General features: G+C 47.5%; 1 protein-coding gene across 1 annotated transcript in view; it reads right to left on the bottom strand.

Annotated features, from left to right (window-relative positions):
• The window catches only part of LOC309545806 (uncharacterized protein), a 286,221-nt gene that overhangs the window by 204,639 nt on the left and 54,183 nt on the right, over positions 1-27,399 (bottom strand). Inside the window, exon 3 of the mRNA XM_082245165.1 lies at positions 2,253-2,585. Within this exon, the coding sequence (XP_082101291.1) occupies positions 2,253-2,585 (333 nt within the window). The remainder of the gene's footprint in view (positions 1-2,252; positions 2,586-27,399) is intronic.

The raw sequence follows: 27,399 nt of genomic DNA on the forward strand, positions 1-27,399 counted from the left end.
TACCATTATCAATGTTTGGCACGACCATCCAAATTGGCCTCTAGATATTATAAACGCTTCAGTATATACTCCCAATATATTGTCCCAAGGGTATTCCTTCCCCTTTCCCCCCCCCTCCCCCTCCTGGTTTCCCCTCTTTCGTTTTCTCCCTTCCCCCCCCCCTTTCTTCCTTTACCTTAGCAGTATCATTCCATCCCCAGCTGTGCATCACTTGTCTGTCTTTCGTTTTCCCCATGTCTTTCTGCCGCTTTGCTTTGTCTAAAATTGTCCCTGCTGAGCCTCTGTAACTCATCCCACGATCTATGGGCATAAATACCCACATCCAAAATGGCCCCTGCAAGGCCTGAAGAAGGAGCGCATGCTCCGCAAAGCATCGCCGGTCTACACACCAGCATCCCCAGGAAGTGATGTCATAGCCCTCCGCCCCAGGGACCCACGCTGCTACACCACCGCTGAAGGATCTGCACGTCCCCTGCCTCACAACAGGAGATCGCCGCTCATCCCCCACAGCGCCAGCTCCACAAGGGATCCGGAATGACACCCTGGATGAATAGCGCCCAGATGTCCTATACTATTCGAGATGCCTGTTTTTAACGCACGTTTGTGAGTAATACTCTTTTAATTACTATTAAATCAACTGCATTGCTACACTTAGATTGGCGCTTGGTCTTCTCTCTCTTTTTGTCTTGGATCCATACAGGGTTGCTTCACCCTACAAAGCCTGCAGCCATCAAAGTGTTTAGCAATTCCACTGGACTCAATCATCTGCATTTTGCCCATATCTAGATTATCGCAGCAGCTCGTGCAATCCGATTGCGCCAATCTCCCCCCCTTTTTTCCTGTACCATGTCTGCAGTCTCTGACCATCTCCTGCACTATGTCTGCAGTCTCTGACCTTCTCCTGTACTATGTCTGCAGTCTCTGACCATCTCCTGTACTATGTCTGCAGTCTCTGACCATCTCCTGTACTATGTCTGCAGTCTAAGACCATCTCCTGTACTATGTCTGCAGTCTCAGACCGTCTACTGTACTATGTCTGCAGTCTCTGACCATCTCCTGTACTATGTCTGCAGTCTCTGACCATCTCCTGTACTATGTCTGCAGTCTCAGACCCTCTACTATACTATGTCTACAGTCTCTGACCATCTCCTGTACTATGTCTGCAGTCTCTGACCATCTCCTGTACTATGTCTGCAGTCTAAGACCATCTCCTGTACTATGTCTGCAGTCTCTGGCCATCTTCTGTACTCTGTCTGCAGTCTCTGGCCATCTTCTGTACTATGTCTGCAGTCTCTGGCCATCTCCTGTACCATGTCTGCAGTCTCTGACCGTTTTCTGCACTATGTCTGCAGTCTCTGTCCGTCTACTGTACTATGTCTGCAGTCTCTGACCATCTCCTGTACCATGTCTGCAGTCTCTGACCGTCTCCTGTACTTTGTCTGCAGTCTCAGACCATCTCCTGTACTATGTCTGCTGACTCTGACCATCTCCTGTACTATGTCTGCTGTCTCTGACCATCTCCTGTACTATGTCTGCAGTCTCTGACGGTCTCCTGTACTTTGTCTGCAGTCTCTGACTGTCTCCTGTACTTTGTCTGCAGTCTCTGACCATCTCCTGTACTATGTCTGCAGTCTCTGACCATCTCCTGTACTATGTCTGCAGTCTCTGACCATTTCCTGTACTATGTCTGCAGTCTCTGACCATCTCCTGTACTATGTCTGCAGTCTCTGACCGTCTCCTGTACTATGTCTGCAGTCTCTGACCATCTCCTGTACAATGTCTGCAGTCTCTGACCATCTCCTGTACAATGTCTGCAGTCTCTGACCATTTCCTGTACTATGTCTGCAGTCTCTGACCATCTCCTGTACTATGTCTGCAGTCTCTGACCATTTCCTGTACTATGTCTGCAGTCTCTGACCATCTCCTGTACTATGTCTGCAGTCTCTGACCGTCTCCTGTACTATGTCTGCAGTCTCTGACCATCTCCTGTACTATGTCTGCAGTCTCTGACCGTCTCCTGTACTATGTCTGCAGTCTCTGACCGTCTCCTGTACTATGTCTGCAGTCTCTGACCATCTCCTGTACTATTTCTGCAGATGTGAACCCGCAGGGAATGGTGGGGGTGGGGCAGTAAGCAGAGGACATTGTACATACGTCTCTCCCAGATCTTCTACTATATAATGTATGGATATAAAGACACGGAGCGGGGAGGACACTGCTAGGACTGGAGGTGGGGATTGGATGGGACTTACCTTCTACATGGATGATGTAATCATCTATCTGTATCATGTCTCCTGCAGAGTTCTGTATATCCACACGGTATATCCCGTCATTGTACAGAGCCACATTGTATATGATCAGACTTCCATTCTCTGATATCCTTGTATTGGGGAAATATCTGACATCAGACAGATCACATTTCCTGTGCTCAGCTATTCCTTTCCAGTATCCAAGAGGTTTCTGATAGAACCAGATAATCCGGTCACATCTCTCTGTATCTGTATGGCTGAGGGTGAGATGGCGTCTGATGGGGATGAGAAGGTCAGATCCCGGCCGGGTGAATATTTCCTCCTGAACATCATTTCCTGCACAGACAGAATACAGATCCCAGTCAGGTCACAGTGTACACTCCCCTCCCCCCTCATATAACACACATTGATAGAGAACCATCTGGAATCCCATGAGACTAATGAATAAAAAATCCAACCCTCTCCAAGATGTCCATGTGACAAACGTGGGTCAGACCTCTGTCACCTTCACCAACTTGTGACAAATGACAGGTCCTCCTCACACCGCGCTGTCACTGATACCCAACAACGCCGCTCTCAGCCTCACCCGGCACAAAGATTTTCCAGCTTGCGGGACACAATCTAATTGGCAGCAGACTGAGAGCGATTGTCGCTGGGATTGGATAACTAAGCAATCAACTCTTTAAGCTTCCACCAACTATCTTTGAATGCCAACATGTTTCAGTCTAAACCACTTGCTGACCACCCACAGTATACGGTATATACCTCATTACTTTGACAATTAATACCGGCGTTATGGGAGGAGCTAGCTGCCATCATCCCGCATCATTTTTTTCTGTGTGCGATTCTGCATCTAATAAAAGTGATCCCAGCAACGGATTCCCTGCAGGATCACATTTAGAGGGGGTGGGAGAGGTCCCCCCTGGTGCTTATCCGGGTGATGGATAGGCAGGAAGTCAATGAGGGTAAGATGGCCGCCACTCGGCTCTATGACCTTGGAGGACTGGAGAGACCTCTGATGTCACTTCCAGTTATCGGGAATAAAGATTTTTTTTTTTTTAAAGTCAAAGTGTCAAAATATATATTTCTTTCTTTTGCTTTTAAAGGTAGAGAAGAGATTTGGGGTCTCTCCATAAAGAGGAGCTGTCATGGTTATTTCTCTTACAAAAGATGTTTATTTTCCTTATAATTAGAATAAAAATATTAAATAAATAAATAAAGGGACAGTGTCAAAATAAAAAATAAAAATAAAGAACCAAAAAAAATGTAAAGCTCCCCATCTCTCTGTGGTCGCGCAGAAATAAACGCATACGTAAGTCACGCCCACATATGTAAACTGTGGATAAATCGCACACGCCACAATCGTTAGAGTGAGAGCAATAATTAGAGCGCCAGACCTCCTCTGTAACTCTAAACTGGTAACCAGTAACATTTTATAAAGCGTCTCCTATGGAAATGTTTAAGTATCGTAGTTTGTCTCCATTCCATGAGTGTGCGCAATGTTACAGTGTGACATGTTAGGTATCTATTTACTCCGCATAACATCATCTTTCACATTATAGAAATAATTGTGGTAAAAATTTGTAAAATTATATTTTTTACCCAAATCATGTCTTTGAAAGACTGCTGAGCAAAAACAGTGTGAAATAAAACATTGCAACAATCGCCATTTTATTCTCTGGGATCTCTGCTAATACATTTTGTGCAGTCTCTGACCGTCTCCTGTACTATGTCTGCAGTCTCTGACCGTCTTCTGTACCATGTCTGCAGTCTCTGACCATCTCCTGCACTATGTCTGCAGTCTCTGACCGTCTACTGTACTATGTCTGCAGTCTTTGACCATCTCCTGTAGTATGTCTGCAGTCTCTGACCATCTCCTGTACTATGTCTGCAGTCTCTGACCATCTCCTGTACTATGTCTGCAGTCTCTGACCGTCTCCTGTACTATGTCTGCAGTCTCTGACCATCTCCTGTACCATGTCTGCAGTCTCTGACCATCTCCTGCACTATGTCTGCAGTCTCTGACCATCCCCTGCACTATGTCTGCAGTCTCTGACCGTCTACTGTACTACGTCTGCAGTCTCTGACCATCTCCTGCACAATGTCTGCAGTCTTTGACTATCTTCTGTACTATGTTTACAGTCTCTGACCATCTCCTGTACTATGTCTGCAGTCTCTGACCATCTCCTGTACTAAGTCTGCAGTCTCTGGCCATCTCCTATATTATGTCTGCAGTCTCTGACCATCTCCTGTACTAAGTCTGCAGTCTCAGATCATCTCCTGTACTATGTCTGCAGTCTCTAACCATCTCCTGTACTATGTCTGCAGTCTCTGACATTCTCCTGTACTATGTCTGCACTCTCTGACTATCTCCTGTACTATGTCTGCAGTCTCTGACCATCTCCTATACTATGTCTGCAATCTCTGACCATCTCCTGTAGTATGGGTGCAGTCTCTGACCGTCTCATATACTATGTCTGCAGTCTCTGACCATCTCATGTAGCATGTCTGCAGTCTCTGACCATGTCCTGTAGTAAGGTTCAGTCTCTGACCGCCTTCTGTACTGTGTCTGCAGTCTCTGACCATCTCTTGTAATAGGTCTACAATCTCTGACCCCCTCCTGTAGTATATTTGCATTCTTTGACCATCTCCTTTACTATGACTGCAGTCTCTGACCATCTCATGTACTATGTCTGCAGTCTCTGACCATCTCCTGTACTATGTCTGCAGTCTCTGACCATCTCCTGTAGTATGGGTGCAGTCTCTGACCATCTCCTGTACTATGTCTGCAGTCTTCGATCATCTCCTGTACTATGTCTGCAGTCTCTGACCATCTCCTGTAGTATGTCTGCAGTCTCTGACCGTCTACTGTACTATCTCTGCAGTCTCTGACCATCTCTTGTAATAGGTCTACAATTTCTGACCGTCTCCTGTAGTATGTCTGCAGTCTCTGACCATCTCTTGTAATAGGTCTACAATCTCTCACCATCTCCTGTAGTATGTTTGCAATCTCTGACCAACTCCTGTAGTATGTTCGCAGTCTCTGACCATCTCCTGTACTACGTCTGCAGTCTCTGACCGTCTACTGTACTACGTCTGCAGTCTCTGACCGTCTACTGTACTATGTCTGCAGTCTCTGACCATCTTCTGTACTATGTCTGCAGTCTCTGACCATCTCTTGTATTATTTCTGCAGTCTCTAACAATCTTCTGTACAATATCTGCAGTCTCTGACCATCTCCTGTACTGTGTCTGCAGTCTCTGACCATCTCCTGTGCTATGTCTTCAGTCTCTCACCATCTCTTGTTGTGTGTCTGCAGTCTCTGTTCATCTCCTGTACTATGTCTGCAGTCTCTGACCATCTCCTGTACTATGTCTGCAGTCTCTGACCATCTCCTTTACTATGTGTTCAGTCTCTGACCAACTCTTGTAGTATATCTGTAGTCTCTGACCATCTCCTTTACTACGCCTGTAGTCTCTGACCGTCTCCTGTAGTATGTCTGCAGTCTCTGTTTGTCTCCTGTACTATGTTTGCAGTCTCTGACAATCTCCTATACTATGTCTGCAGTCTCTGACCATCTCCTGTAGAATGTCTGCAGTCTCTGACCATCTCCTGTAGAATGTCTGCAGTCTCTGACTGTCTCCTGTACTATGTATGCAGTCTCTGACCATCTCCTGCACTATGTCTGCAGTCTCTGACCATCCCCTGCACTATGTCTGCAGTCTCTGACCGTCTCCTGTAGTATGTCTGCAGTCTCTGACAATCTCCTGTACTATGTCTGCAGTCTCTGACCATCTTCTTTACTACGTCTGTAGTCTCTGAACATCTTCTGTACTATGTTTGCAGTCTCTGACCATCTTCTTTACTACGTCTGTAGTCTCTGAACATCTTCTGTACTATGTTTGCAGTCTCTGACCATCTCCTGTAGTATATCTGCACTCTCTGACCATCTCCTGTACTATGTCTGCAGTCTCTGACCATCTCTTGTACTATGTCTGCAGTCTCTGACCATCTCCTATACTATGTCTGCAGTCTCTAACCATCTTCTGTACTATGTCTGCAGACTCTGACCATCTCCTGTACTATGTCTGCAGTCTCTGACCATCTTCTGTAGAATGTCTACAGTCTCTGACCGTCTCCTGTAGTATGTCTGCAGTCTCTGACCGTCTCCTATAGAATGTCTGCAGTCTCTGACCGTCTCCTGTAGAATGTCTGCAGTCTCTGAACGTCTCCTGCAGAATGTCTGCAGTCTCTGACCATCTCCTGTACTATGTCTGCAATCTCAGACCATCTCCTGTACTACGTCTGCCGTCTCTGACCGTCTTCTGTACTGTGTCTGCAGTCTCTGACCATCTCCTATAGTATGTCTGCAGTCTCTGACCATCTCCCATAGTATGTCTGCAGTCTCTGACCATCTCCTGTACTATGTGTTCAGTCTCTACCCATCTCCTGTACTATATCTGCAGTCTCTGACCATCTCCTGTACTAAGTCTGCAGTCTCCGGTCATCTCCTCTACTAAGTCTTCAGTCTCTGACCATCTCCTGTACTAAGTCTGCAGTCTCAGACCATCTCTTGTAGTATATCTGCAGTCTCTGACCATCTCCTTTACTGTGTCTGTAGTCTCTGAACATCTTCTGTACTATGTTTGAAGTCTCTGACCATCTCCTGTACTATGTCTTCAGTCTCTGACCGTCTCCTGTACTTTATCTGCAGTCTCTGACCATCTCCTGAACTATGTCTGCAGTCTCCGCATATTTCCTCTACTAAGTCTACAGTCTCTGACATTCTCCTGTACTATGTTTTCAGTCTCTGACCATCTCCTGTACTGTCTGTAGTCTCTGACCATCTCCTGTACTATGTCTGCAGTCTCTAACCATCTCCTGTACTATGTCTGCAGTCTCTGACCATCTCCTGTACTATGTCTGCAGTCTCTGACCAACTCTTGTAGTATATATGCAGTCTCTGACCATCTTCTTTACTACGTCTGTGAACATCTTCTGTACTATGTTTGCACTCTCTGACTATCTCCTGTACTAGGGCAACAGTCTCTGACAATCTCCTGTACTATGTCTGCAGTCTCTGACCATCTCCTGTACTATGTCTGCAGTCTCTGACCAACTCTTGTAGTGTATCTGCAGTCTCTGACCATCTCCTTCACTACGTCTGTAGTCTCTGACCATCTCATGTAGTATGTCTGCAGTCTCTGACCATCTCCTGTACTATGTCTGCAGTCTTTGATCATCTCCTTTAGTATGTCTGCAGTCTCTGACCATCTCCTGTAGTGTTTCTGCTGGCTCTGACCATCTCTTGTACTATGGGTGCAGTCTCTGACAATCTCCTGTACTATGTGTTCAGTCTCTACCCATCTCCTGTACTATGTCTGCAGTCTCTGACCATCTCCTGTACTATTTCTGCAGTCTCTGACCATCTCCTGTACTATGTCTGCAGTCTCTGACCATCTCCTATACTATGTCTGCAGTCTCTGACCATCTCCTGTACTATATCTGCAGTCTCAAACCATCCCCTGTACTAAGTCTTCAGTCTCTGACCATCTCCTGTACTATGTGTTCAGTCTCTGACCATCTCCTGTACTATGTCTGCAGTCTCTGACCATCTCCTGTACTATGTCTGCAGTCTCTGACCATCTCCTCTACTATGTCTGCAGTCTCTGACCATCTCCTGTAGTATGGGTGCAGTCTCTGACCGTCTCATATACTATGTCTGCAGGCTCTGACCATCTCATGTAGCATGTCTGCAGTCTCTGACCATGTCCTGTAGTAAGGTGCAGTCTCTGACTGTCTCCTGTACTATGTCTGCAGTCTCTGACCATCTCCTGTAGTATGTCTGCAGTCTCTGACCATCTCCTGTAGTATGTCTGCAGTCTCTGACCGTCTCCTATAGTATGTCTGCAGTCTCTGACCATCTCCTATAGTATGTCTGCAGTCTCTGACCATCTTCTGTAGTGTTTCTGCTGTCTCTGACCATCTCCTGTACTATGTGTTCAGTCTCTACCCATCTCCTGTACTATGATTGCAGTCTCTGACCATCTCCTATACTATGTCTGCAGTCTCTGACCATCTCCTGTACTATGTCTGCAGTCTCTGGCCATCTCCTGTACTATGCCTGCAGTCTCTGACCATCTCCTGTACTAAGTCTGCAGTCTCCGCCTATTTCCTCTACCAAGTCTGCAGTCTCTGACCATCTCCTGTACTATGCCTGCAGTCTCTAACAATCTCCTTTACTATGTCTACAGTCTCTGACCAACTCTTGTAGTATATCTGCAGTCTCTGACCATCTCCTGTACAATGTCTGCAGTCTCTAATCATTTCCTGTACTATGCCTGCAGTCTCTGACCATCTCCTGTACTATGTCTGCAGTCTCTGACCATTTCCTGTACTATGTCTGCAGTCTCTGACCAACTCTTGTAGTATATCTGCAGTCTGACCATCTCCTTTACTACGTATGTAGTCTCTGACCATCTCCTATAGTATGTCTGCAGTCTCTGACCATCTCCGGTAGTGTTTCTGCTGTCTCTGACCATCTCCTGTACTATATCTGCAGTCTCTAACCATCTCCTGTACTATGTCTGCAGTCTCTGACCAACTCTTGTAGTATATCTGCAGTCTCTGACCATCTCCTTTACTATGTCTGTAGTCTCTGAACATCTTCTGTACTATGTTTGCATTCTCTGACCATCTCCTGTACTATGTCTGTAGTCTCTGACAATCTCCTGTACTATGTTTGCAGTCTCTGACCATCTCCAGTACTATGTCTGCAGTCTCTGACCATCTCCTGTACTATGTCTGCAGTCTCTGACCATCTCCAGTACTATGTCTGCAGTCTCTGACAATTTCCTGTACTATGTCTGCAGTCTCTGACCATCTCTTGTACTATGTCTGCAGTCTCTGACCATCTCCTGTACTATGTCTGCAGTCTCAGACCATCTCCTGTACTATATCTGCAGTCTCTAACCATCTCCTGTACTATGTCTGCAGTCTCTGACCAACTCTTGTAGTATATCTGCAGTCTCTGACCATCTCATGTAGTATGTCTGCAGTCTCTGACAATCCCCTATACTATGTCTGCAGTGTTCCATTATCTCCTGTAGTATGTCTGCAGTCTCTAACCATCTCCTGTACTATGTCTGCAGTCCCTAACCATCTCCTGTACTATGTCGGCAGTCTCTGAATATCTCCTGTACTATTTCTGCAGTCTCTCACCATCTCCTGTACTATGTCTGCAGTCTCTGACCGTCTCCTGTACTATGTCTCTAGTCTCTGACTATCTCCTGTACTATGTCTGCATTTCCTGACCATCTCCTGTACTATGTCTGCAGTCTCTGACCATTTCCTGTAGAATGTCTGCAGTCTCTGACCATCTCCTGCAGAATGTCTGCAGTCTCTTACCATCTCCTGTAGAATGTCTGCAGTCTCTGACCATCTCCTGTACTGTGTCTGCAGTCTCTGACCATCTCCTGTGCTATGTCTTCAGTCTCTCACCATCTCTTGTTGTGTGTCTGCAGTCTCTGTTCATCTCCTGTACTATGCAGTCTCTGACCATCTCCTGTAGTATATTTGCAGTCTCTGACCATCTCCTGTACTATGTCTGCAGTCTCTGACCATCTCCTTTACTATGTGTTCAGTCTCTGACCAACTCTTGTAGTATATCTGTAGTCTCTGACCATCTCCTTTACTACGTCTGTAGTCTCTGACCGTCTCCTGTAGTATGTCTGCAGTCTCTGTTTGTCTCCTGTACTATGTTTGCAGTCTCTGACAATCTCCTATACTATGTCTGCAGTCTCTGACCATCTCCTGTAGAATGTCTGCAGTCTCTGACCATCTCCTGTAGAATGTCTGCAGTCTCTGACTGTCTCCTGTACTATGTATGCAGTCTCTGACCATCTCCTGCACTATGTCTGCAGTCTCTGACCATCCCCTGCACTATGTCTGCAGTCTCTGACCGTCTCCTGTAGTATGTCTGCAGTCTCTGACAATCTCCTGTACTATGTCTGCAGTCTCTGACCATCTTCTTTACTACGTCTGTAGTCTCTGAACATCTTCTGTACTATGTTTTCAGTCTCTGACCATCTTCTTTACTACGTCTGTAGTCTCTGAACATCTTCTGTACTATGTTTGCAGTCTCTGACCATCTCCTGTAGTATATCTGCACTCTCTGACCATCTCCTGTACTATGTCTGCAGTCTCTACCCATCTCCTGTACAATGTCTGCAGTCTCTGACCATCTCCTGTACAATGTCTGCAGTCTCTAACCATCTCCTGTACTATGTCTGCAGTCTCTGACCAACTCTTGTAGTATATCTGCAGTCTCTGACCATCTCCTTTACTACGTCTGTAGTCTCTGACCATCTCCTATAGTATGTCTGCAGCCTCTGACCATCTCATGTAGTGTTTCTCCTTTCTCTGACCATCTCTTGTAGTGTTTCTGCTGTCTCTGACCATCTCTTGTAGTATGTCTGCAGTCTCTGACCATCTCCTATACTATGTCTGCAGTCTCTGACCATCTCCTGTACTATGTGTTCAGTCTCTACCCATCTCCTGTACTATATCTGCAGTCTCTGACCATCTCCTGTACTATGTCTGCAGTCTCTGACCATCTCCTGTACTACATCTGCAGTCTCTGACCATCTCATATACTATGTCTGCAGTCTCTGACCATCTCCTGTACTATGTCTGCAGTCTCTGACCATCTCCTGTACTATGTCTGCAGTCCCTGACCATCTTCTGTACTATGTCTGCAGTCTCCGCCCATTTCCTCTAATAAGTCTTCAGTCTCTGACCATCTCCTGTACTATGTCTGCAGTCTCTGACAATCTCCTGTACTATGTCTGCAGTCTCTGACCATCTCCTGTACTATGTCTGCAGTCTCTAACCATCTCCTGTACTATGTCTGCAGTCTCTGACCATCTCCTGTACTATGTCTGCAGTCTCTGATCATCTCCTGTACTATGTCTGCAGTCTCTGACCATCTTCTGTAGAATGTCTGAAGTCACTGACCGTCTCCTGTAGAATGTCTGCAGTCTCTGAACGTCTCTTGCAGAATGTCTGCAGTCTCTGACCATCTCCTGTACTGTGTCTGCAGTCTCTGACCATCTCCTGTACTATGTCTGCAGTCTCTGACCATATCCTGTAGTATGAGTCCAGTCTCTGACCATCTCATGTAGTATGTCTGCAGTCTTCGATCATCTCCTGCAGTATGTCTGCAGTCTCTGACCATCTCATGTACTGCAGTCTCTGACCATCTCTTGTAATAGGTCTACAATCTCCGACCTTCTCCTATACTATGTCTGCAGTCTCTGACCATCTCCTGTACTATGTCTGCAGCCTCTGACAATCTCCTGTACTATGTCTGCAGTCTCTAACCATCTCCTGTACTAAGTCTTCAGTCTCTGACCATCTCCTGTAGTGTTTCTGCGGTCTCTGACCGTCTCCTGTACTATGTCTGCAGTCTCTGACTATCTCCTGTACTATGGCTGCAGTCCCTGACCATCTCTTGTAATAGGTCTACAATCTCTGACCACCTCCTGTAGTATGTTTGCAGTCTCTGACCATCTCCTGTACTATGTGTTCAGTCTCTACCCATCTCCTGTACTATGTCTGCAGTCTCTGACCATCTCCTGTACTATGTCTGCAGTCTCTAACCATCTCCTGTACTAAGTCTTCAGTCTCTGACCATCTCCTGTACTATGTCTGCAGTCTCTGACCATCTCCTGTACTATGTCTGCAGTCTCTGACCATCTCCTGTACTATGTCTGCAGTCTCTAACCATCTCCTCTACTATGTCTGCAGTCTCTGACCATCTCCTGTACCATGTCTGCAGTCTCTGACCAACTTTTGTAGTATATCTGCAGTCTCTGACCATCTCCTTTACTATGTCTGTAGTCTCTGAAAATCTTCTGTACTATGTTTGCAGTCTCTGACCATCTCCTGTAGTATATCTGCAGTCTCTGACCATCTCCTGTAGTATATCTGCAGTCTCTGACCATCTCCTGTACTATGTCTGCAGTCTCTGACAATCTCCTGTACTACGTCTGCAGTCTCTGACCGTCTCCTGTACTGTGTCTGCATTCTTTGACAATCTCCTTTACTATTACTGCAGTCTCTGACCATCTCCTGTAGTATGTCTGCAGTCTCTGACCATCTCCTGTAGTATGTCTGCAGTCTCTGACCATCTCCTGTACAATGTCTGCAGTCTCTGATGTCTCCTATAGTATGTCTGCAGTCTCTGATGTCTCCTATAGTATGTCTGCTGTCTCTGACCATCTCCTATAGTATGTCCGCAGTCTCTGACCATCTCCTGTAGTGTTTCTGCTGTCTCTGACTATCTTCTCTACTATGTCTGCAGTCGCTGACCATCTCCTGTACTATGTCTGCAGTCGCTGACCATCTCCTGTACTATGTCTGCAGTCTCTGACCATCTCCTGTACTATGTCTGCAGTCTCTGACCATATCCTGTAGTATGAGTCCAGTCTCTGACCATCTCATGTAGTATGTCTGCAGTCTTCGATCATCTCCTGCAGTATGTCTGCAGTCTCTGACCATCTCATGTACTGCAGTCTCTGACCATCTCTTGTAATAGGTCTACAATCTCCGACCTTCTCCTATACTATGTCTGCAGTCTCTGACCATCTCCTGTACTATGTCTGCAGTCTCTGACCATCTCTTGTAATAGGTCTACAATCTCCGACCTTCTCCTATACTATGTCTGCAGTCTCTGACCATCTCCTGTACTATGTCTGCAGCCTCTGACAATCTCCTGTACTATGTCTGCAGTCTCTAACCATCTCCTGTACTAAGTCTTCAGTCTCTGACCATCTCCTGTAGTGTTTCTGCGGTCTCTGACCGTCTCCTGTACTATGTCTGCAGTCTCTGACTATCTCCTGTACTATGGCTGCAGTCCCTGACCATCTCTTGTAATAGGTCTACAATCTCTGACCACCTCCTGTAGTATGTTTGCAGTCTCTGACCATCTCCTTTACTATGTGTTCAGTCTCTACCCATCTCCTGTACTATGTCTGCAGTCTCTGACCATCTCCTGTACTATGTCTGCAGTCTCTAACCATCTCCTGTACTAAGTCTTCAGTCTCTGACCATCTCCTATACTATGTCTGCAGTCTCTGACCATCTCCTGTACTATGTGTTCAGTCTCTACCCATCTCCTGTACTATGTCTGCAGTCTCTAACCATCTCCTCTACTATGTCTGCAGTCTCTGACCATCTCCTGTACCATGTCTGCAGTCTCTGACCAACTTTTGTAGTATATCTGCAGTCTCTGACCATCTCCTTTACTATGTCTGTAGTCTCTGAAAATCTTCTGTACTATGTTTGCAGTCTCTGACCATCTCCTGTAGTATATCTGCAGTCTCTGACCATCTCCTGTAGTATATCTGCAGTCTCTGACCATCTCCTGTACTATGTCTGCAGTCTCTGACAATCTCCTTTACTATGACTGCAGTCTCTGACCATCTCCTGTAGTATGTCTGCAGTCTCTGACCATCTCCTGTAGTATGTCTGCAGTCTCTGACCATCTCCTGTACAATGTCTGCAGTCTCTGATGTCTCCTATAGTATGTCTGCAGTCTCTGATGTCTCCTATAGTATGTCTGCAGTCTCTGATGTCTCCTATAGTATGTCTGCAGTCTCTGACCATCTCCTATAGTATGTCCGCAGTCTCTGACCATCTCCTGTAGTGTTTCTGCTGTCTCTGACTATCTTCTCTACTATGTCTGCAGTCGCTGACCATCTCCTGTACTATGTCTGCAGTCTCTGACCATCTCCTGTAGTATGTCTGCAGTCTCTGACCGTCTCCTATAGTATGTCTGCAGTCTCTGACCAACTCCTATAGTATGTCTGCAGTCTCTGACCGTCTCCTGTACTATGTCTGCAGTCTCTAACCATCTCCTGTACTAAGTCTTCAGTCTCTGACCATCTCCTGTAGTGTTTCTGCGGTCTCTGACCGTCTCCTGTACTATGTCTGCAGTCTCTGACTATCTCCTGTACTATGGCTGCAGTCCCTGACCATCTCTTGTAATAGGTCTACAATCTCTGACCACCTCCTGTAGTATGTTTGCAGTCTCTGACCATCTCCTGTACTATGTGTTCAGTCTCTACCCATCTCCTGTACTATGTCTGCAGTCTCTAACCATCTCCTGTACTAAGTCTTCAGTCTCTGACCATCTCCTGTACTAAGTCTTCAGTCTCTGACCATCTCCTGTACTATGTCTGCAGTCTCTGACCATCTCCTGTACTATGTCTGCAGTCTCTGACCATCTCCTGTACTATGTGTTCAGTCTCTACCCATCTCCTGTACTATGTCTGCAGTCTCTGACCATCTCCTCTACTATGTCTGCAGTCTCTGACCATCTCCTCTACCATGTCTGCAGTCTCCGCCTATTTCCTCTACTAAGTCTTCAGTCTCTGACCATCTCCTGTACTAAGTCTGCAGTCTCTGGCCATCTCCTGTACTATGTGTTCAGTCTCTACCCATCTCCTTTACTATATCTGCAGTCTCTGACCATCTCCTGTACTATGTCTGCAGTCTCTGACCATCTCCTGTACTATGTCTGCAGTCCCTGACCATCTTCTGTACTATGTCTACAGTCTCTTAACATCCCCTGTACTATGTCTGCAGTCTCTGACCATCTTCTGTACTATGTCTGCAGTCTCTGACCATCTCCTGTAGTATGTCTGCAGTCTCTGACCGTCTCCTATAGTATGTTTGCAGTCTCTGACCGTCTCCTATAGTATGTTTGCAGTCTCTGACCATCTCCTATAGTATGTCTGCAGTCTCTGACAGTCTCCTATAGTATGTTTGCAGTCTCTGACCATCTCCTATAGTATGTCTGTAGTCTCTGACCATCTCCTGTAGTGTTTCTGCTGTCTCTGACCATCTCTTGTAGTGTTTCTGCTGTCTCTGACCATCTCTTGTAGTATGTCTGCAGTCTCTGACCATCTCCTCTACTATGTCTGCAGTCTCTGACCATCTCCTGTAGTATGTCTGCAGTCTCTGACCAACTCCTGTACTAAGTCTGCAGTCTCTGACCACCTCCTGTACAATGTCTGCAGTCTCTAACCATCTCCTGTACTATGTCTGTAGTCTCTGACCAACTCTTGTAGTATATCTGCAGTCTCTGACCATCTCCTGTACTATGTCTGCAGTCTCTGACCATCTCCTGTACTATATCTGCAGTCTCTGACCATCTCATATACTATGTCTGCAGTCTCTGACCATCTCCTGTACTATGTCTGCAGTCTCTGACCATCTCCTGTACTATGTCTGCAGTCCCTGACCATCTTCTGTACTATGTCTGCAGTCTCCGCCCATTTCCTCTAATAAGTCTTCAGTCTCTGACCATCTCCTGTACTAAGTCTGCAGTCCCTGACCATCTCCTGTACTATGTCTGCAGTCTCTGACCATCTCCTGTACTATGTCTGCAGTCTCTGACAATCTCCTGTACTATGTCTGCAGTCTCTGACCATCTCCTGTACTATGTCTGCAGTCTCTAACCATCTCCTGTACTATGTCTGCAGTCTCTGACCATCTCCTGTACTATGTCTGCAGTCTCTGATCATCTCCTGTACTATGTCTGCAGTCTCTGACCATCTTCTGTAGAATGTCTGAAGTCACTGACCGTCTCCTGTAGAATGTCTGCAGTCTCTGAACGTCTCTTGCAGAATGTCTGCAGTCTCTGACCATCTCCTGTACTGTGTCTGCAGTCTCTGACGATCTCCTGTACTATGTCTGCAGTCTCTGACCATATCCTGTAGTATGAGTCCAGTCTCTGACCATCTCATGTAGTATGTCTGCAGTCTTCGATCATCTCCTGCAGTATGTCTGCAGTCTCTGACCATCTCATGTACTTCAGTCTCTGACCAGCTCTTGTAATAGGTCTACAATCTCCGACCTTCTCCTATACTATGTCTGCAGTCTCTGACCATCTCCTGTACTATGTCTGCAGTCTCTGACCATCTCTTGTAATAGGTCTACAATCTCCGACCTTCTCCTATACTATGTCTGCAGTCTCTGACCATCTCCTGTACTATGTCTGCAGCCTCTGACAATCTCCTGTACTATGTCTGCAGTCTCTAACCATCTCCTGTACTAAGTCTTCAGTCTCTGACCATCTCCTGTAGTGTTTCTGCGGTCTCTGACCGTCTCCTGTACTATGTCTGCAGTCTCTGACTATCTCCTGTACTATGGCTGCAGTCCCTGACCATCTCTTGTAATAGGTCTACAATCTCTGACCACCTCCTGTAGTATGTTTGCAGTCTCTGACCATCTCCTGTACTATGTGTTCAGTCTCTACCCATCTCCTGTACTAAGTCTTCAGTCTCTGACCATCTCCTGTACTATGTCTGCAGTCTCTGACCATCTCCTGTACTATGTCTGCAGTCTCTGACCATCTCCTGTACTATGTTTGCAGTCTCTGACCATCTCCTGTACTATGTCTGCAGTCTCTAACCATCTCCTGTACTAAGTCTTCAGTCTCTGACCATCTCCTGTACTATGTCTGCAGTCTCTGACCATCTCCTGTACTATGTCTGCAGTCTCTGACCATCTCCTGTACTATGTCTGCAGTCTCTACCCATCTCCTGTACTATGTCTGCAGTCTCTAACCATCTCCTCTACTATGTCTGCAGTCTCTGACCATCTCCTGTACCATGTCTGCAGTCTCTGACCAACTTTTGTAGTATATCTGCAGTCTCTGACCATCTCCTTTACTATGTCTGTAGTCTCTGAAAATCTTCTGTACTATGTTTGCAGTCTCTTACCATCTCCTGTAGTATATCTGCAGTCTCTGGCCATCTCCTGTAGTATATCTGCAGTCTCTGACCATCTCCTGTACTGTGTCTGCATTCTTTGACAATCTCCTTTACTATGACTGCAGTCTCTGACCATCTCCTGTAGTATGTCTGCAGTCTCTGACCATCTCCTGTAGTATGTCTGCAGTCTCTGACCATCTCCTGTACAATGTCTGCAGTCTCTGATGTCTCCTATAGTATGTCTGCAGTCTCTGATGTCTCCTATAGTATGTCTGCAGTCTCTGACCATCTCCTATAGTATGTCCGCAGTCTCTGACCATCTCCTGTAGTGTTTCTGCTGTCTCTGACCATCTCCTGTAGTATGTCTGCAGTCTCTGACCATCTCCTGTAGTATGTCTGCAGTCTCTGACCGTCTCCTATAGTATGTCTGCAGTCTCTGACCAACTCCTATAGTATGTCTGCAGTCTCTGACCGTCTCCTGTACTATGTCTGCAGTCTCTGACTATCTCCTGTACTATGTCTGCAGTCCCCGACCATCTCCTGTACTATGTCTGCAGTCCCTGACCATCTCCTGTACTATGTCTGCAGTCTCTGACCATCTCCTGTACTATGTCTGCAGTCTCTGACCATCTCCTGTACTAAGTCTGCAGTCTCTGACCATCTCCTGTACTATGTCTGCAGTCTCTGACCATCTCCTGTACTATGTCTGCAGTCTCTAACCATCTCCTGTACTAAGTCTTCAGTCTCTGACCATCTCCTGTACTATGTCTGCAGTCTCTGACCATCTCCTGTACTATGTCTGCAGTCTCTGACCATCTCCTCTACTATGTCTGCAGTCTCTGACCATCTCCTGTACTATGTCTGCAGTCTCTGACCATCTCCTCTACCATGTCTGCAGTCTCCGCCTATTTCCTCTACTAAGTCTTCAGTCTCTGACCATCTCCTGTACTAAGTCTGCAGTCTCTAACCATCTCCTGTACTATGTCTGCAGTCTCTGACAAACTCTTGTAGTATATCTGCAGTCTCTGACCATCTCCTGTACTATGTCTGCAGTCTCTGACAATCTCCTGTACTATGTCTGCAGTCTCTGACAATCTCCTGTACTATGTCTGCAGTCTCTGACCATCTACTGTACTACGTCTGCAGTCTCTGACCATCTCCTGTACTACGTCTGCAGTCTCTGACCATCTCCTGTACTATGTCTGCAGTCTCTGACCATCTCCTGTAGAATGTCTGCAGTCTCTGACCATCTCCTGTACCATGTCTGCAGTCTCTGACCATCCCATGTAGTATGTTTGCAGTCTCTGACCATCTCCTTTACTATGTCGGCAGTCTCTGACCGTCTCCTGTACTGTGTCTGCATTCTTTGACAATCTCCTTTACTATGACTGCAGTCTCTGACCATCTCCTGTAAACTGTCTGCAGTCTCTCACCTTCTCCTGTAGTATGTCTGCAGTCTCTGACCATCTCCTGTAAACTGTCTGCAGTCTCTCACCTTCTCCTGTAGTATGTCTGCAGTCTCTGATGTCTCCTATAGTATGTCTGCAGTCTCTGACCATCTCCTATAGTATGTCCGCAGTCTCTGACCATCTCCTGTAGTGTTTCTGCTGTCTCTGACTGTGACGAGACCAGTCTCGCCACATTGCATTGGAGGAGCCTGGTTGCCCGCCTGCTGCAATATGACTATGGACCTAGGGGCTTTTACCCATTTAAGACTGTATTTGGGCATGAAAATGTGCCTGCGGTCGGTCAGAAAAGGACTTACGTCTAACTTTTTAACGCCTGGAGGGATTTCTATGATTTTTGGTTATGTTTGCATTTGAAGTATGCTGATTCTGAAAATGTAAGTTTTATTTGAATGTGATGCATATTTTAGAAGTTATGTAAATGTTGCTTTTGGCATGAGGTGGCTTTGCCACACCTATTGTCGGGTGTGCTAAGTATTCCTGTTCCATGCTAATGACCTTGCATTGTTCTGGCCAGGTGGCTAAATAATTAGTTTAGTGTTATTTTGTGCCTGTTTACAAATCTATCTGCATATGCTAATGCAATGAGACTCACATTACCTGATAGTGTATATAATGTGTTTGTGGGGATTTAATAAACAGTCCACTGCTTGAACTTCACACGGAGCCTTGTCTCGTGCTTGGGGGGATTCACTGTATGCTGCTGGAGACTGATTGCTAGGAGTGTAAGCTGATGTATGCTTTTCCTGTTCATCTGCTAGCAGCTATTCGTGAGGTTCCAGGTTGGAGTGCTATTTTGTACCCAGTTCGGGAGTATGGTGTTCCTGCAAGTAGCTGTGCCTGTCTAGCAGAAAGGGGCATATCTACCAAACGGATTTTAACCCCTTGTCTGCTGAAACGGTCCATTACATTTGGTGGCAAGCGGCGAGATCGTTCCTACGGCCAGAAGGACAGCTACAGGAGACACCATTGCTCTGGATTTTACAATTGAGGGCAACGCATGTCCCAGTACAGCGACCCTGACAGCACCAGCATGGAACCAGCAGTGGAGTTCGATGAGGGTGCCATGGATGACCGAGATGCAGTCCGTAAAGGCATCTGGTACCAGGCACTGGGCATTGTGGAGTACCAGCGGGGTGAGAGACTCCTCAAGGAAGACCAGCGGTTGCAGAAGCGAGTAGCCCTGCGGATGCCCTTCCTGGGGGAGCAGCCCTGGGAGGAATGGGTAAAAGAATTGGAGCTCTGGGTATGGCAGGAGATGTGGCTGGAGGATGCCTACCAGGCGCTGTGGTGGTGTGTTTCACAGTACCTGCCCTGGACAGCCGAGCATGACAAGCCAGAGGGAGAGGAGTTTGATGGTCCTGGCTTGTTATGGGAGTCTTTTTCAGAGCTGGAATTTGGAAGCCCTACACAAGCCCGGTTCAATGATCTCTTGGAGTGGAGGGAGAGCAGGTATGACTGGGACGACGCTCACGAAATTGAGCAAGACCTGGTCCACCTGGTGACCCGGGAGATGGAGCTAGAACAGGGCTACCAGCAGCTGTTCCAATACTATGAGAAGGCTCAGCAGAAGAGAAGCAGGACAGACCCAGAGCCAGACCCATTCAGAGGGGACGAGGTGGTAAAGTTTTACTGGGAAGAACCCCAGGTGGCCGGTAGAGATGGGACCGAGGTCTCTCCACCGGTCCTGCAGGGAATTGGGAGCCCAGTCTCCATTCCCCAGCGGCAGTGTAAAGTGCAGGGAGAGGAGAGCAGCGTCCTCCCTCCCCAGCGGCTGGCTGAGTTACAGGGGGCAGAGGTAGTTGTTCCTGCCCCCCAGCAGCAGAGTGATATGCCAGGAAGGCAGTGTGAAGTGCAGGGAGAGGAGAGCAGTGTCCTCCCTCCCCAGCGGCAGCATGATTTTTTGGGAATTGGGAGCCCAGTCTCCATTCCCCAGCGGCAGTGTGATGTGCCGGGAATTGGGAGCCCAGTCTCCATGCCCCAGCGGCAGAGTATCCTACAGGGAATAGAGAGCCCAGTCTCCTTTCCCCAGCAACAGGACACTGTATTGGGAGCAGAGACAGTCGGTCTCCCTCCCCAGGGGCTGGAAGTATATTTGGGAGAGGAGCTTGTTACCCCCTCTCCCCATTGGCAGAGTGATATCCAGGGAATTGGGAGCGCAGTCTCCATCCCTCAGCGGCAGATTGAGTTACAGGGGGCAGACACAGTTGGTCCTGTCCCCCTGTGGCAGATTGAGCTATTGGGAATTGGGAGCCCAGTCTCCATCCCACAGCAGCAGCTTAACATACCAGGGGGAGACAGTAAGCCCCCCAACAGTGCAGATGGGACCGTGGTCTCTGCACTCACAGCACAGGGGGTAGGGACAGTCGGTCCTGACCCCCAGCAACAGGGCTGTTTAGCCAAAGGGGAGACAGTCGGTCTCCCCCTCCAACAACCCGTCTCCAACCAGGCTACTTCTGTGGTAGTGCTGGCACCAGGGCAGAGTACCGCTGGTCTCTGCCCACTCAGCAACCCACCAAGGCAGTCTGCCAGTCTCCCACACAGCCAAGGTGAGGCACCTGGACATGGACAAATTTCTCTTCTACCCAGGTGTAGTAGCCAGTTCTTTTGGGTGGGCTGTACTGCTGTTTCTGTTTTGTGGGTGGGCTGCTGGACTAACAAGGGCACTGACCGGCAGAAGGTCAGGTACCCTGTTAGTCTTTTTGGAAAGGGGGAGAGATGTGACGAGACCAGTCTCGCCACATTGCATTGGAGGAGCCTGGTTGCCCGCCTGCTGCAATATGACTATGGACCTAGGGGCTTTTACCCATTTAAGACTGTATTTGGGCATGAAAATGTGCCTGCGGTCGGTCAGAAAAGGACTTACGTCTAACTTTTTAACGCCTGGAGGGATTTCTATGATTTTTGGTTATGTTTGCATTTGAAGTATGCTGATTCTGAAAATGTAAGTTTTATTTGAATGTGATGCATATTTTAGAAGTTATGTAAATGTTGCTTTTGGCATGAGGTGGCTTTGCCACACCTATTGTCGGGTGTGCTAAGTATTCCTGTTCCATGCTAATGACCTTGCATTGTTCTGGCCAGGTGGCTAGATAATTAGTTTAGTGTTATTTTGTGCCTGTTTACAAATCTATCTGCATATGCTAATGCAATGAGACTCACATTACCTGATAGTGTATATAATGTGTTTGTGGGGATTTAATAAACAGTCCACTGCTTGAACTTCACACGGAGCCTTGTCTCGTGCTTGGGGGGATTCACTGTATGCTGCTGGAGACTGATTGCCAGGAGTGTAAGCTGATGTATGCTTTTCCTGTTCATCTGCTAGCAGCTATACGTGAGGTTCCAGGTTGGAGTGCTATTTTGTACCCAGTTCGGGAGTATGGTGTTCCTGCAAGTAGCTGTGCCTGTCTAGCAGAAAGGGGCATATCTACCAAACGGATTTTAACCCCTTGTCTGCTGAAACGGTCCGTTACATTTGGTGGCAAGCGGCGAGATCGTTCCTACGGCCAGAAGGACAGCTACAGGAGACACCATTGCTCTGGATTTTACAATTGAGGGCAACGCATGTCCCAGTACAGCGACCCTGACAGCACCAGCATGGAACCAGCAGTGGAGTTCGATGAGGGTGCCATGGATGACCGAGATGCAGTCCGTAAAGGCATCTGGTACCAGGCACTGGGCATTGTGGAGTACCAGCGGGGTGAGAGACTCCCCAAGGAAGACCAGCGGTTGCAGAAGCGAGTAGCCCTGCGGATGCCCTTCCTGGGGGAGCAGCCCCGGGAGGAATGGGTAAAAGAATTGGAGCTCCGGGTATGGCAGGAGATGTGGCTGGAGGATGCCTACCAGGCGCTGTGGTGGTGTGTTTCACAGTACCTGCCCTGGACAGCCGAGCATGACAAGCCAGAGGGAGAGGAGTTTGATGGTCCTGGCTTGTTATGGGAGTCTTTTTCAGAGCTGGAATTTGGAAGCCCTACACAAGCCCGGTTCAATGATCTCTTGGAGTGGAGGGAGAGCAGGTATGACTGGGACGACGCTCACGAAATTGAGCAAGACCTGGTCCACCTGGTGACCCGGGAGATGGAGCTAGAACAGGGCTACCAGCAGCTGTTCCAATACTATGAGAAGGCTCAGCAGGAGAGAAGCAGGACAGACCCAGAGCCAGACCCATTCAGAGGGGACGAGGTGGTAAAGTTTTACTGGGAAGAACCCCAGGTGGCCGGTAGAGATGGGACCGAGGTCTCTCCACCGGTCCTGCAGGGAATTGGGAGCCCAGTCTCCATTCCCCAGCGGCAGTGTAAAGTGCAGGGAGAGGAGAGCAGCGTCCTCCCTCCCCAGCGGCTGGCTGAGTTACAGGGGGCAGAGGTAGTTGTTCCTGCCCCCCAGCAGCAGAGTGATATGCCAGGAAGGCAGTGTGAAGTGCAGGGAGAGGAGAGCAGTGTCCTCCCTCCCCAGCGGCAGCATGATTTTTTGGGAATTGGGAGCCCAGTCTCCATTCCCCAGCGGCAGTGTGATGTGCCGGGAATTGGGAGCCCAGTCTCCATGCCCCAGCGGCAGAGTATCCTACAGGGAATAGAGAGCCCAGTCTCCTTTCCCCAGCAACAGGACACTGTATTGGGAGCAGAGACAGTCGGTCTCCCTCCCCAGGGGCTGGAAGTATATTTGGGAGAGGAGCTTGTTACCCCCTCTCCCCATTGGCAGAGTGATATCCAGGGAATTGGGAGCGCAGTCTCCATCCCTCAGCGGCAGATTGAGTTACAGGGGGCAGACACAGTTGGTCCTGTCCCCCTGTGGCAGATTGAGCTATTGGGAATTGGGAGCCCAGTCTCCATCCCACAGCAGCAGCTTAACATACCAGGGGGAGACAGTAAGCCCCCCAACAGTGCAGATGGGACCGTGGTCTCTGCACTCACAGCACAGGGGGTAGGGACAGTCGGTCCTGACCCCCAGCAACAGGGCTGTTTAGCCAAAGGGGAGACAGTCGGTCTCCCCCTCCAACAACCCGTCTCCAACCAGGCTACTTCTGTGGTAGTGCTGGCACCAGGGCAGAGTACCGCTGGTCTCTGCCCACTCAGCAACCCACCAAGGCAGTCTGCCAGTCTCCCACACAGCCAAGGTGAGGCACCTGGACATGGACAAATTTCTCTTCTACCCAGGTGTAGTAGCCAGTTCTTTTGGGTGGGCTGTACTGCTGTTTCTGTTTTGTGGGTGGGCTGCTGGACTAACAAGGGCACTGACCGGCAGAAGGTCAGGTACCCTGTTAGTCTTTTTGGAAAGGGGGAGAGATGTGACGAGACCAGTCTCGCCACATTGCATTGGAGGAGCCTGGTTGCCCGCCTGCTGCAATATGACTATGGACCTAGGGGCTTTTACCCATTTAAGACTGTATTTGGGCATGAAAATGTGCCTGCGGTCGGTCAGAAAAGGACTTACGTCTAACTTTTTAACGCCTGGAGGGATTTCTATGATTTTTGGTTATGTTTGCATTTGAAGTATGCTGATTCTGAAAATGTAAGTTTTATTTGAATGTGATGCATATTTTAGAAGTTATGTAAATGTTGCTTTTGGCATGAGGTGGCTTTGCCACACCTATTGTCGGGTGTGCTAAGTATTCCTGTTCCATGCTAATGACCTTGCATTGTTCTGGCCAGGTGGCTAGATAATTAGTTTAGTGTTATTTTGTGCCTGTTTACAAATCTATCTGCATATGCTAATGCAATGAGACTCACATTACCTGATAGTGTATATAATGTGTTTGTGGGGATTTAATAAACAGTCCACTGCTTGAACTTCACACGGAGCCTTGTCTCGTGCTTGGGGGGATTCACTGTATGCTGTTGGAGACTGATTGCCAGGAGTGTAAGCTGATGTATGCTTTTCCTGTTCATCTGCTAGCAGCTATTCGTGAGGTTCCAGGTTGGAGTGCTATTTTGTACCCAGTTCGGGAGTATGGTGTTCCTGCAAGTAGCTGTGCCTGTCTAGCAGAAAGGGGCATATCTACTAAACGGATTTTAACCCCTTGTCTGCTGAAACGGTCCGTTACACTGACTATCTTCTCTACTATGTCTGCAGTCCCTTACCATCTTCTGTACTATCTCTGCAGTCTCTTACCATCTCCTGTACTATGTCTGCAGTCTCTGACCATCTCCTGTAGTATGTCTGCAGTCTCTGACCATCTCCTATACTATGTCTGCAGTCTCTGACCGTCTTCTGTACTGTGTCTGCAGTCTCTGACTATCTCCTGTACTATGTCTGCAGTCCCTGACCATCTCCTGTACTATGTCTGCAGTCCCTGACCATCTCCTGTACTATGTCTGCAGTCTCTGACCATCTCCTGTACTATGTCTGCAGTCTCTGACCATCTCCTGTACTAAGTCTTCAGTCTCTGACCATCTCCTGTACTATGTCTGCAGTCTCTGACCATCTCCTGTACTAAGTCTTCAGTCTCTGACCATCTCCTGTATTATGTCTGCAGTCTCTGACCATCTCCTGTACTATGTCTGCAGTCTCTGACCATCTCCTCTACTATGTCTGCAGTCTCTGACCATCTCCTGTACTATGTCTGCAGTCTCTGACCATCTCCTGTACTATGTGTTCAGTCTCTACCCATCTCCTGTACTATGTCTGCAGTCTCTGACCATCTCCTGTACTATGTCTGCAGTCTCTGACCATCTCCTCTACTATGTCTGCAGTCTCTGACCATCTCCTCTACTATGTCTGCAGTCTCTGACCATCTCCTGTACCATGCCTGCAGTCTCTGACCATCTCCTCTACTATGTCTGCAGTCTCCGCCTATTTCCTCTACTAAGTCTTTAGTCTCTGACCATCTCCTGTACTAAGTCTGCAGTCTCTGACCATCTCCTGTACTATGTCTGCAGTCTCTAACCATCTCCTGTACTATGTCTGCAGTCTCTGACCAACTCTTGTAGTATATCTGCAGTCTCTGACCATCTCCTTTACTACGTCTGTAGTCTCTAAAAATCTTCTGTACTATGTTTGCAGTCTCTGACTATCTCCTGTAGTATATCTGCAGTCTCTGACCATCTCCTGTACTATGTCTGCTGTCTCTGACCATCTCCTGTACTATGTCTGCAGTCTCTGACAATCTCCTGTACTATGTCTGCAGTCTCTGACCATCTCCTGTACTATGTTTGCAGTCTCTGACCATCTCCTGTACTATGTCTGCAGTCTCTGACCATCTTCTGTAGAATGTTTAAAGTCTCTGACCGTCTCCTGTAGAATGTCTGCAGTCTCTGAACGTCTCCTGCAGAATGTCTGCAGTCTCTGACCATCTCCTATACTGTGTCTGCAGTCTCTGACCATCTCCTGTACTATGTCTGCAGTCTCTGACCATCTCCTGTACTATGTCTTTAGTCTCTGACCATATCCTGTACTATGTCTGCTGTCTCTGACCATCTCCTGTAGTATGAGTGCAGTCTCTGACCATCTCATGTAGTATGTCTGCAGTCTCTGACCATCTCCTGTACTATGTCTGCAGTCTTCGATCATCTCCTGCAGTATGTCTGCAGTCTCTGACCGTCTACTGTACTATGTCTGCAGTCTCTGACCATCTCTTGTAATAGGTCTACAATCTCTGACCGTCTCCTGTAGTATGTCTGCAGTCTCTGACCATCTCATGTACTGCAGTCTCTGACCATCTCTTGTAATAGGTCTACAATCTCCGACCTTCTCCTATACTATGTCTGCAGTCTCTGACCATCTCCTGTACTATGTCTGCAGTCTCTGACCATCTCCTGTAGTATGAGTGCAGTCTCTGACCATCTCCTGTACTATGTCTGCAGCCTCTGACAATCTCCTGTACTATGTCTGCAGTCTCTAACCATCTCCTGTACTAAGTCTTCAGTCTCTGACCATCTCCTATAGTATGTCTGCAGTCTCTGGCCATCTCCTGTACTATGTCTGCAGTCTCTGACCATCTCCTGTACTATGTCTGCAGTCTCTAACCATCTCCTTTACTACGTCTGTAGTCTCTGACCATCTCATGTAGTATGTCTGCAGTCTCTGACCATCTCTTGTAATAGGTCTACAATCTCTGACCATCTCCTGTAGTATGTCTGCAGTCTCTGACCATCTCCTGTACTATGTCTGCAGTCTCTGACCATCTCTTGTAATAGGTCTACAATCTCTACCCATCTACTGTACTATGTGTTCAGTCTCTAACCATCTCCTGTACTATGCCTGCAGTCTCTAACCATCTCCTGTACTATGTCTGCAGTCTCTGACCAACTCTTGTAGTATATCTGCAGTCTCTGACCATCTCCTGTACTATGTCTGTAGTCTCTGAACATCTTCTGTACTATGTTTGCAGTCTCTGACCATCTCCTGTACTATGTCTGCAGTCTCTGACCATCTCCTGTAGTATATCTGCAGTCTCTGACCCTCTCCTGTAGTATGTTTGCAGTCTCTGACAATCTCCTGTACTATGTCTGCAGTCTCTGACCATCTCCTGTACTATGTCTGCAGTCTCTGACCATCTCCTGTACTATGTCTGCAGTCTCTGACCATCTCCTGTACTAGGACTGCAGTCTCTGGTAGTCTCCTGTAGTATGTCTGCAGTCTCTGACCATCTCCTGTACTATTTCTGCAGTCTTCGACCATCTTCTGTAGTATGTATGCAGTCTCTGACCATCTCCTGTAGTATGTCTGCAGTCTCTGACCATCTCATGTAGCATGTCTGCAGTCTCTGACCATGTCCTGTAGTAAGATGCAGTCTCTAAATGTCTCCTGTACTATGTCTGCAGTCTCTGACCATCTCTTGTAATAGGTCTACAATCTCTGACCATCTCCTTTACTATGTCTGCAGTCTTCATCTTCGATCATATCCTGTAGTATGTCTGCAGTCTCTGACCATCTACTGTTCTATGTCTGCAGTCTCTGACCATC

The sequence above is a fragment of the Pelophylax lessonae genome, assembly GCF_965119305.1.
Source record: "Pelophylax lessonae genome assembly, chromosome: 2".
Classification (NCBI taxonomy): domain Eukaryota; kingdom Metazoa; phylum Chordata; class Amphibia; order Anura; family Ranidae; genus Pelophylax; species Pelophylax lessonae.